Below are 11,876 nucleotides of genomic sequence, written 5' to 3'. Positions count from 1 at the left end.
AGTTCACATGCTCAGGTCGAAGGGGGCAGCAGGTCGCGTCGTTCCTGCCTCCGTAAATGTCCGGGTGTCTAATAATAACGTCTACACAACTGTCCTCTCGGCATGTCGAGTCCAACCGGCGAACACCTCAGTTGACGGTTTTGTCCCAGACTTATTTTAGTAGCTTATGTACAGGAGGTTGAAGTGTCTGCCAGACAGTATCCCAGGCAACCAGCCACATGCTCACACATTTACAGTATGCGTTCCAGTTTCTCCATTGTCCTTCAAAGGTTATGTGCATTTGTGTACGAGTCTTTGAATGAGCATTATTGTTGTTACACGAGTGCAGTTCATGCACTTTCGACCTAAAACGTGTGTTTGATGTGTTTTCTTCTCTTTTTTTTTTGTTCTGTTATGGAGAGGTCACTGCATCATACATTGGAAACACAATCTATAGAATGTGTCTGTGTGTATACAGTGTGTGTGGATGCATGGGTTTTGTGCTTGTGTGTGTAGATCTGGTGGCATGTGTGCATCTCATGTGTGCTTCTGTTCAAACACTGCGCGGGGGTCTCTGAAGCTCATGGGTCCTCCTGTTGCGTCCCTTCTTATTTTCCTGAATCCGTCTCCACTTGGCCGCGTGCTGGCTGTTAGCTCGAGTTCCGCCCGCCGCTTGAGAACCGGCCATGCTGCCCTGACCCCTCTGGCCGCTTTGCACCTTGGCGTTGTTCTTCGCCGCCTGGCCGCTCAACGTACCCAGATTTGTTTGACCTTTCTGGGTATTCTGGCCTCGTGCTGGCCCTTCCACTGTCGGAGCTCCAGCCTGAAGCCATGTTCTGCTCTGCGGTGGACCGGCTTGCTGCCTCTGAGCATTGGGAGCCAAAGCTTTCGGGCGTAAACCAGAGTTGGCGGCGCCTGTGCCCTCAGGTTTACCCCGATCGTTGCCATTGGGCGTCTTCGCCTTCTTCGGTTTGCGATCCTTCTTCCAAACTCGATCACAAAACTCTTCCACGCTGTTGAGGTCCGGGTGGTCCAGGAGAGAGAGGAAATCTCTGTACCACACCCTGTGCTTGGCAGACTGACCTACGCCGCCTCCCGCACCGGGGAGCCCTGGAAGGATGTCGCCCAGTTTCTGGGCGGGGATTACCTGGAGGTTGAGGCGCAGGAGGGGCTGAATGAAGCCGTGCTCAACAGCCTGGCAGTGGTATACACCAGTGTCAGACTGTGTTAGACTGCGTATGAGCAGACCCTGGTCTGTACGGAGTACCCTGTCGTCTAGTTTGATCTGAAAAAGACAGAGGAAAACAAATAGTTATATCATGGCAAAAAAAAATTGTAAACCCGTTCAGAATTTCAAATTTAGCTGAAGATGTGTTTCATCTCCCCTTCTACCAAAATCAAATCAACCTGAAGACAAGTATAGCCACAACACTCTTTTACATCATAGGGTCAAAAGTCAATCTAAACATCCGCAACCCAAGGTTTTCACTCTCTCTAGGTCTAATAGGTTAAAGGTCAATAGGGTCAGATGTTATGACATGATTGCAGAGCAGGAAAGGTCTGGCCCTTCGGAGAAATTGTTTTGTCTGCAGGAATCTAATTAGCTTGGAATAGATGCTGTAGTCCGAATGTTATAATCCCTCAAATGCAGTTGACACATTTTCTAACATACTGCCTGATTTCAAAAGGGAAATGAGGAATACATCATGAGAAACACACACACACAGACACACACAGACACACACACACACACACACACCTCATGCTTCCGATCATCGTTGGGCTTCTGCAGCTGCCAGTAGATGAGCGCTCTCTGAGACTTGGGGCTGCACTCCAGGAACATGCTGCTGTTCTCCACGCCGAACACACTCCTGTCCTCCACTCTGCCTCCCAGGCCGTCCGCGTCTTCTACTCAAAGACACAGGAAGCAGACTGAGACTCGTGTGTGTGCGTGGGAAAGAGGAGGAGAGTGTGTTGGTGTGTTATTAGTGTCATCAAAGTACCGTGATGCTGGAGGTCTGAGCACTGGGAGAGAGGGTCTCCGTTTCGGATGTCCTGTCGTCTGGTTCGCCTGGAAAGAAACGCTGAAGTTAAATTTATCCAAAAACGCTGGTGTGCAGGCAATTTAAGCAACACTGTCTACAAAAGAGACCCGAAATGCAACATGTCACATGTTCCGTTCTCTTGTACTGCTCATTTTCAACCACTAGGGGGCAATGTTGCCCCAATGCTGGTCCACATTTATCTCCCCATTTAAGGAATAGTAAATGTGGTATTTGTTCAACCTTTACTCCACTGTTAAAACACATGGGTGTAAAAAAGAAAAAGCAGGAACCCTGGCAGAATGTAAGAAACATAAACCTGCTGAGCAATAAAACAGCGAGCTCCATCGCCTTCTGATGAGTCGTCATTATGAAACACATACGGTATTGTTTCGCCCTTGAAATGCCTCGCAAAAGCAGGGTCGCTCTCTTTCCTCTCGACACCAATGTCATTCTGCTTTTTGTTTTACATTTTACTGCAAATTTGAGGAGCTTTCATAGCCTGGCTTTACTGATGATACCTCACTGCCAATGTATCTTCCCTGTTTCTAGTTGCCATGGCTTAAAATTTCTGACGGATGCTGTAAAACTCCAGCAGGGAGAGGAGGGGTAAGCCAAAGGTGAGGCGAGAGGGTTTAAAGAAAGGAATAAAGTAGGGGGGGGGGGAGTGGAACCATTTTAGGTGAAAAAGAAACAGATGAAGTGTAATGGCATGTGTGTGTGTGTGTGTGTGAATCCTGCAGACAAAATATGGCCACTTCCCTCCTCCCTTCCTTACGTCTATATGCTGTAAATATTTGGAAACTCATCTCTGTCTCTTTCTCACACACATGTCCCTCCTCTGTACATTTCCTGAGCTGACATTCCTGTCTTTTTGGCCGTCTGAGCACGTGCGGGCCCCGGTGTCTGGTTCCCATTCTGGGAGAGGGAAAATATTTGCAGAGCAGAGAGGAGCCGGCCCTGGCCTTAACCATGGGGTGTGCCACCCCGTCTGTAACCCTGCCAGGCTGGAGTTTACCCACTGGCCTCCTTCTGCTGGTGTGAGAAGTTCTGGATGAATGAGACGCAGGGGTGTAGTAGCTCTGTGTGTGTGTGTGTGTGTGTGTGTGTGTGAGGGCTGTAGTGGTCGGCCTAATCCCGCTGGATACAGCAGAGGGTAATTTGAGGGTGTGTATGTTCATACCTCTTGGCTGCAGGGTGAAGCGGTCAGACAGCTCCTGTTGGCTATAATTTAGTGTGTGTGTGTGTGTGTGTGAGTGTGTCTTTGTGTCTGCGTGTTCTTCTTTGCTGTAAGTTGGTGGGCTCACAACTCAGAACAACTGTAACTGGCAGCAGTTATTAGCCGGGTTGCTGGATTCTACCTCTTGGAAAGCATACTTAGCGCGTGTGTGCGTGTGATTTAATGACCGTATTTTGTGTAATATTCCCGATTACTTCCACATTTAGATGTTTTGGCGTGCACCCGTGTGCATTTTTTGGAATTGGGCGCACTTGCTAATAGGCCAGTGGACGTCTGAGGTCAGCGAACCGGGGTTGCATGTTGAAATGCCCTTGAGCAAAGTCTTTAAAGCCAATTGCAACACAGAACACTGCAGGTGTACTGATAACTCCCAGGTGTGCGTGCGAAGGCGTCAAAACAAAAGGCAGGATGTTGCCGAAAAGAGGCGCACACGCTCAGCAAACCCGACCCAAAAAAAAAACCTCACAAATAATGGTCGAAGGAGAAGTGTTGAATGTGTGAGTGTGCGCGCCTACCTCTTGGCAGTTGGAAAGTATCTTGAGCATTCGGTGCCGTCCCAGGCGCAATACGGGTCTCTGGCCAAGCAGCACTCAGCGCAAGCTTTCCCATACACCTCGCAACGGTGTAAGGACATCTGCGATACGCCGAGGGACGAGCCGAGGTACAGCTGTTGCTGCGGGAGCCAAAGAAACAGCGAGGAATTACAACGTGAAGGTTCCTGTGTGGCTCAGTTGGAAATGTTCGTGTTGAAAGAGGGTGGTTGCGAGTTGTGTTCTCGGTAGGCACATTAGATATATTTGTTTTTGGATACCAGTGTTTCCTTAAAGGCCCACCAGTTCCCTTTTTTTGTTTCCCTTGGACTTGCCACCTTGTCGACAACTTTCGTGCAAATGATAACGTGTGAAAACAGTTTTTTTACCTGCTTGGTGGACAGCTCCATCGCAGTAATGGCCGTGGGCTCCTGTACAAAACAAACACAGCCTGTTGAACACCACATCTACGGACACCGTGCCTGGTTTTTATTCGCCACAAAGTGTTGTTCACACTCAATTTTTCAACGTCGTACCCTGAAGACAGTCATCTCTTCCAGGACCACCTCTTCCAGGTCGTGCCAGCTCTCTCGGGGGATCGTCACCACCTTCAGCACCGTTCCCATATCTGGCAGACAACGGACACACATTATGTGTATATGCAATCCTATTCTGATATCGCTTTTTTTTTGTTTGTTAGTGATGCAATGCATAAGTGAAGTCCCAATCTGCAAATGACAAACCACGCGAAGTTGAGTACCTGTGCCGATAAACATGACGTCGTACTGTCCGTCCTCTGCCTCCACTCGGTCCACCACTAGCTGGGAGAACTGGTAGTCCACATCTGTCCTCACCATGATGGGACGCCCCCCTATCGGGTGCACTGGGTTATACATGGCCGGGTGACCCCGGGCAAAGGTGATGACGTCGTCGGGAAGGTCCTTGGTGGAGTCGAAACCTCCAAACGTCTTACTGGGACACTGGAATGTAAAAACGGCATCAATATCTCGTAGGAAAAACAGAAATTGGAGAGTGTGAGCATGTGCTGTGTGTATCTGGTGTCATGGAAATGTTCACTGCCTTTGAAGGCAACTGTTCATGTGGAAACTCACCGTGCCGGGCCGAGGGTAGGGCACCCTCCCTTGGAAGGGCACCCACTGGTAGTTGGGTCCGTCTCTGTGGGCGTAGGGACCCAGGAAAACCCTCCTTATGTCTGCCATGTTGTACATACACACTGCTGAGCCTTTAAAGATGTTACTGTGGAGGGGGGGGGGGGGGGGGGGGGGGGGGGGATGGAGAAAGGGGTGAGAGACAAAGTGAAAAGAGATTAAGGAGAAAAGAGAGCGGATGGGGGGAGGCGGTGAAATCAAGAAAGATGACACACAGATGAACAAAGGGGATTTATAGGTGATCGGTCGCAAGGCAGGGATTAGGGGCTTGTGAAATACTGAAGAAAGACAACAAAATGACCCTTCATCGCACAAAGACAGAGGGGAGCGGGGTTGTCATTACCTAAGTATGGGAATGACAGATTGGAACTCCTCTGTGATTGCTTCCAGCATCTTGAGAACAGACAGGAATTTGGGCACGCCACCAACAAAAGGGGAGACCTGCTTCAGAGCATATTTGAAATCCCCTCCAATGTTTTTGCGAGCGTTTGCCCGTAGCCAGATGGGCGGATTTTTACTTGTGCTAGCCAGACAAAGTCCATCGCAGGCAAGGTTCAATCAATCACGCAAAAAGCAGGGAAATTATGTGGATTTTATTTCAATTTATGCTCTGTCCCGGGTCATCCAAAACACAGCAACTTGAGCTATGACTCATATATGTTCCAAGAGAACAATCCAAGATACATATTCCACAGGAGGTTTTTAAATATTCATGTGGAGATTAGGACAAAGTAAGCCAGTGAGCCTGATGTTTGCTTTGAGCACCACCAAGTGCATTAACCTCTGACAGTGTGTAAGGAGATCTGTTAAACAATTTGAATAGATTAGATATTCTCAGCTAGCTGGGATTGGCTCCAGCCCCCTCCTCACAACCATTAAAAAGGATCAGGATATTGATAATGGATGAATAGATGAATATTCTAAATCTGACATCAACTTTCCAAGTGTCACTTTTTCAGAGATGACATGTTTTCATTTGGTCGGCAAATCTCTTGCGTTTGCAGGAACCAAATGCTTGGGTAAGATTTGCGACATCCTTTTGTCTTGCTGACTGCAACGGGAAGTTGTATCAGACTAATTAAGGATGTGGCTGGCGCTTGCGCACACGCACACGCGCGCACACACACACACACACACACACACACACACACACACACACACAGCCGACATTATCCACCAAAGCGTGGAAGATGAATGGATTAGCATTTGAAAATGTTAATTACAGAGAAATTCAATTAACTCCACGGGGCAAAAACAGACAATCCTATGTCTGTGCTTGAGAGGAAAGGTGAAAATGTGTTTGTGCAGATACACACACACAGCTTCAGTGGGGTACACACACACACACACACACACACACACACACACACACACACACACACACACACACACACACACACACCGTATAGGGACACAATCAAACATTGATCTGCCGGTGGCAGCTTCGTTGTGCCTCATTAAGTAGTGATATTAAAAGCCAGTCCCTCTGAATCTCTGCGCTATTCATCTCTGAAAACCGGCCACTTAGAAAACCAATTAAACCACTCTAATTCCTCAATGCCCTATAATTGAATTTTAACGCATGCATATGTGTGTGTGTGCATGCGTGTGTCTGGGTGGCCACACATGTGGGTGTGTAGGTGTACGCCCACCACTGTGCACCAACCTTTCGGTTTGGACACATTCCAGAGAGCTGATAAAAGACCATACGGGCCCTGGTGACGCAAGGCGGCTGTCACCATGCGTTAGCGGGCGCCACCATTCAACTCAGCCTGTTGTTCTTGTGACATGGAGATGGATGGTGCTCGTCCTCCTTTCAAAGCGGTTTAGAGACACTACTGGACACAAGCCCCCCCTCCTTCCCAAATGCAAATTCATTATCATCACGATAAGTGCCACCATCTGCGCCATTTCAACTCATTTATGTGCCTTTTGCTCGTGCCTTCACCCCTCCGCATGCTTCAATAGAGCCACACCCGTCCTCTGACAGACGGCAACCAGGCGAGAGGCCTGCGTTCCACCGGGTGAATATCGCCTTTCTCTCGCTCCCTCCCGCTCCTTAATCTGATTTCCCTACAAGCCCCTGCCAAGGTTTCAATGAAAGAAGGGAACAGGTAGCGGCGAATTGGGATTTGGCTAAAAGCAATCCCCAATCTGAGTCGAGGGCGGGGGAGCCATATAGGGGGAAAGCAGCCATAAGACACCTATAAGTGGATTATGGGAACGGGGAGCGCTGTCTGGGAATTTGACATGGGCACACTCGGTCGCTCTCATTTTTCTGTCATTTAAAATGCTTAGGAAATAACAGATAAAGGGATGAAGGATGTGAAAGGGAGAATTTTTGAAGTGTGTGTTTTTCAAATAAAGGAAAATAACTTGTCCAGGACTGTTGCCCATTTAATTCATATCAGCTCCTTCTTGTCTCCTAGCAACAAGTCAACAAAACAAATATGACACTACCAGCATCTGTGTCTATTTGAGAATATGAGCCCTTGCACACAGACAATGGAGGTCATCCTGAAAAGATCTGGATGGGATTGTACCTGGATGTGGTGAATACAGCGTAGATCACTGGATTCTTTGGGTCCTTGGCGCTCATGAGAAAAACGTCCTCTGAAAATACAAAATAAAGAGTGGGTGACGCGGATGTTTTCTAACGGCATTGTGAGGAGGATGCGTGTCTGTGAGGAATCTCTTGTTCATGTGCGCATGAAAGAAAACACCCTTACGTAGTTCGTCAAAGTGTGTATCAATGCCATTGACCCCGGGGACCGAACACATTAGCCGGGCCTTGAGGAAAGTGGTCCACTTGTTCACCAAACTCCTGTGTCCTCCCATATCGTTCTGTAATGACATCAACACATCTCTGTATGCTTTCACTCCAACACCTACATAGTTATGTAAAAGTCTTTTCATTGCAAGGATTTTGTTGTGTGTGTGTGTGTTGTTACCTTACACAGTTGTCCTATCCTGGCGATGGTGGCCTTGCCAGTGTTCTCTCCATCCATGGCGTTCTCTTTGAAAAACAGGAAGAGCTTGTCGTCTTCGGGGTTATCACTCTCTGGGATCAAGTGCACGTTGATGAACCTGGGGTCTGGAGTAAAAAAAGGAAAAATGAATGAACCAGAATGGCTTGGCGTTACAGTGCACAGGACATGGCCAAAAATCACACATTTCTTCTTATACACAAACCGAATCACCTCTAGCACCTTTACACAAAAGTAATTTTACGATCCGACCTCTGTCCCAATGACAAGCCCTTCACCCCTATTTTACACCTCAGATACCAATCCCCCGTGATACTCTCCAGTCACGGCTCAGTAATAACAGCAATTTACTTTACACCCCGGTGTTATAATATCTGACTTTACCCCAAGTGAGCACTCCCAAGTCCAAATCCCATATAACCCCCGTCTCCAGGCCACATCCTCACAAACACACATGGCTCCGATTGTCCCGGGTAACCCATGAATAAATTTATCTCAACTTTAAGCACGGGAGGAAATCAAAGCTAAACGGGCAGGCCGGTGGCCCCGGGGCTGAGATATATCTTGACTCTAAGGGGCACGCGGGCCGAGGGAAAGTGGCCACAGTCACTGAGGCGTCGTCACGCGTAAATCGAGCCTGTGTCTAAAAGCCCGGGGGTTAGCTGGAGAGAAACAAGCCGTGCCATGTTACGCCTCCGTAGCGTTTTAGGATATATAGAGTAGCTGTGAAAAAGGAGATTGTGGCCAAAGTGGGAAGCAGATTTATAAGCGCAGCGCGGGTGTGAGACCTCTGGCATGAATCATTTGTGCCCCACACATGCTTCATACCTTTATTGTGAATATGTGCCGTTAAATCCACACATGTATAAATCCAACTGTGCGCACATGCTCATGTACAAAAACAGGCTGCTCCCATTGAGGTCTTACAATTCTTTACATTTAATTCCCAACACAAGGCCACTTTATTCAGAGGAGATTTAATCCCACCTCCTTGTGAGTGAGAGGGCACTAAAAGGTGAAGAGATGTGTAAATAAAAATTCAAGAATCAAGGCTAGAAGATCCAAAGCTACCATTTAACCCCAAATCCTTTTTTTGAATCAGCTGCTATTAAGCATTCATCCCCGAGTTTCTTTCTTGTTACATGCGAGTACCAAGTAACCATGTTGATAAAGGCTCAACAGAATATCCCCATCCCGGTAAGCCGCGCAATTACAATCCCCCTTTTGTGGAGAAGGAGTTGGATTTTGCCGAATGGATACAATCCCCAGCGAATTTGTATAAACAAGGTGAAAGATCGATGGGGATTAACGCGGCAACAATGACTTCTCCCTTTTAAATCGCTCTTTATTAATATGTCACGGTAATCAGCACTGCAGAGGCCAGTGTTTGTGATTTTTGATGGTGCTGGGGGGATGTTGAGGGGAACTGAGAGGAATTTGACTCCACGACAGGAAAAACAGCTGAGAGCGGATTAGTTCTGTGGGAAAGGGGGGGGGGGGGGGGGGCAAACGGGATGGCACAGCTTGAGGGAAAGGTTCAAACTGACCTTTTGTGGCTCCCTTAGCCCTCCGCGGTGCCGACTGATAGCCGGACGGACAGAACAGTCAATAAACCCGTCCTCTGCCGCGCTAATCTCACCCGCGCAGACAATTCCAGTGACTTTGTGAATGGGCTCTGATATCTGATGTCTGCACATGCACAGGAATGGAAACGACCGGAGACTCGAGGCTTGTGAGAGAATTGGATGCTTTAAAATTCACTGGAAAAGCTCTGTGGTAATCGTTTTTCTGAGACTGGCCAATGACAAGGACTTACTTCCACCTAGTATTGAATAGTTCATTTGTGTTTGTCGGCAACATTTTACTTTAATTATTTTTTTGTTGAAGTTTACGTGTATTCATGCGTTATCCACTTTTTGCAGTCTGAACGCTGCTAGCTTCCTCTTTTAGCTCGGAAATGCAAATGGCCTTTTTTAACACCCAGGAAAAGCAACAAAGATAAGTAGACTACAGTGACAAATTCCAGTAGAGTCATTTAATAATATAATTTTTTTTCTTCTTTTTTTTTTTACCATTCAGCCATCTTGAATCATGCTGCTCTGTTCTGATTGGATGATGATCTCCCAGCGTACGGAAAATAGCAAAGTCCCTTCCCATGAAATCAGCAGATGTGCCAGAGTACAGTTCTCCATCTGCCAGTGAGAAAGTAAAGTTAGGAACAAATGAGCAGCTCTGAAGTGAACACACATTTCCTGGAACTAATCGAAGGCAGAGATCAAACTCACCGATCAGGAGAGAGGCGGAGAGCATTTTGGGGTCGTAGGGGCTTTTCCCGCGGCCGTTCTCAAAGAGAGATCCCAGGCGAAAGATGTTGTCCTGTGGTGGAATGGGTCAGAGTTCAAAATGAGGCCAGTGAAAGCCAAATAAAGCCCGGCCAAAGGTTCATTTATAGCCTGTGTTTCAAATTACAACATATTCTGATTATACCTAACTACTTTTGGAATGGGATGCACCACAACTAGAGGTAGATATGACCAAAAGGATTTTCTTTCACACTGTGGAGTTACAAAAAAATTAAAACATTTCAGGTCAGAAAAACAGCAGAGTCTGTAGCAACTAACAAAAACAAAGGGGAATAAAGAAGGATTAAGAAGAGAAAGCACAAATCACCCCCAGAGTCTTTAAATACATTAGAAGGAAAGTTACAAAAGAGAGATCCAACTCACTCACTTTTCGGTAATTCAATTACTGACAACACGTGTTTAAACTCAAGAGAACACACGCAGGGTCTCCTATACTAAAAATCTGCATGGTGCAAACACTCAATCCCCTCCCCATTGTCGGGCAACAGAACCCACGCTGTTTCATTGATTCGCTTGTAGACCTCTATCAGACTGACTGATTAAACTTTTATGTCGGGGAGCGGTTGTTTAATTTCCGACGGCTGCAGTCGAAACCGTGTAGTGACTGCTTTTTTCCACTTCTCCACACAAAGGAACACATTGATGAGAAGATAATCAATGAGGGGAATGAGCACCGCTGTGCCTCACAGACAAGTGTGTGCGCGTGCGGTAGTGTGTGTGTGTGTGTGTGTGTGCGTGCGCGCATGTGATTAGACAAGTGGTGCAGTTGCACAAATTGTTTTAGGGGAAACAATATTGGACTTTGTCTCTCATTAGTTCACTATAGCACCGGTGTCACATTTCATGACTTTTAAATTAAAGCACAATTTTAAAATCTAAATTACCATTTGCATATATATAACTGATTAAAAGCCCACAACATATGGTAAACTGACATCAGTGCACCAAATGTATTATACCTCTGCTTTCTTGCCCATTTCCAGATAAGCACAGATGGGGTGGAAGGCTCCTGTGCCGCAGATGTACAGGTGGGTCTGGTTGTACGGCTGGAGGACTCGAATGAAGTTAGAACACTCTTTCTGAAAAAAATAAATAAGACAATATATTTCAATCAACATGTAAACCCTTGATTCTTGACGAATTCATACACGTACTGTAACAGCTGGCGGAGAGATTCAAATACATTCTGCGTGTGCAGTGCCCGCCTGTCAAAGCATATGAAACTTTTGGGATTTTTATAAAGGAACTTACATATGTTAACAGTAGCTTCGACGCTGCCAATTCCCTCCTTCATACCATAAAGTTTAAATAGGGTTTTACCCCTTATGAAAATAAAGTAGACACTTAATATAAAAAAAGCTCTGATTTGATTCCACTGAAATCGGAGACAAATACTAGGCAGAGAATAATGGTGAATACAGGAAAGCTTTGTTGGAAGTGCAGCTTAAAGCTGGGACTTTCCACTCGGTTTGGAGAGAAAAAAGACTCATTCAAGGGAATCCCACCTGAGTGAGTCAAATTTGGGGCAAATTCACCTCAGATCTTTGGTCCATATGATCCATATGT

The 11,876-nt window shown here is 46.7% G+C and overlaps 1 protein-coding gene across 2 annotated transcripts in view; it reads right to left on the bottom strand.

Moving 5' to 3' along the window:
- Positions 1 to 325: 325 nt before the first annotated feature.
- Positions 326 to 11,876, bottom strand: part of LOC118282805 (semaphorin-3ab-like) — a 96,212-nt gene continuing 84,661 nt past the window's right edge. For both annotated transcript variants that reach the window (XM_047336321.1, XM_035604262.2), the window contains exons 4-17: positions 11,270 to 11,389; positions 10,233 to 10,323; positions 10,020 to 10,139; positions 7,912 to 8,054; positions 7,690 to 7,804; positions 7,504 to 7,573; positions 4,904 to 5,048; positions 4,552 to 4,771; positions 4,328 to 4,419; positions 4,181 to 4,222; positions 3,777 to 3,934; positions 1,983 to 2,050; positions 1,739 to 1,887; positions 326 to 1,264 (exon numbers count right to left, since the gene is read on the bottom strand). In XM_047336321.1, coding sequence (XP_047192277.1) covers positions 533 to 1,264; positions 1,739 to 1,887; positions 1,983 to 2,050; positions 3,777 to 3,934; positions 4,181 to 4,222; positions 4,328 to 4,419; positions 4,552 to 4,771; positions 4,904 to 5,048; positions 7,504 to 7,573; positions 7,690 to 7,804; positions 7,912 to 8,054; positions 10,020 to 10,139; positions 10,233 to 10,323; positions 11,270 to 11,389 — 2,265 coding nt within the window. In that variant the 3' untranslated portion in view covers positions 326 to 532. The remainder of the gene's footprint in view (positions 1,265 to 1,738; positions 1,888 to 1,982; positions 2,051 to 3,776; positions 3,935 to 4,180; positions 4,223 to 4,327; positions 4,420 to 4,551; positions 4,772 to 4,903; positions 5,049 to 7,503; positions 7,574 to 7,689; positions 7,805 to 7,911; positions 8,055 to 10,019; positions 10,140 to 10,232; positions 10,324 to 11,269; positions 11,390 to 11,876) is intronic.

Source organism: Scophthalmus maximus, chromosome 12 (assembly GCF_022379125.1).
Source record: "Scophthalmus maximus strain ysfricsl-2021 chromosome 12, ASM2237912v1, whole genome shotgun sequence".
Classification (NCBI taxonomy): domain Eukaryota; kingdom Metazoa; phylum Chordata; class Actinopteri; order Pleuronectiformes; family Scophthalmidae; genus Scophthalmus; species Scophthalmus maximus.
Note: the sequence above shows the minus strand (reverse complement) of the source record. Positions and strands in the feature narration are given on the sequence as shown.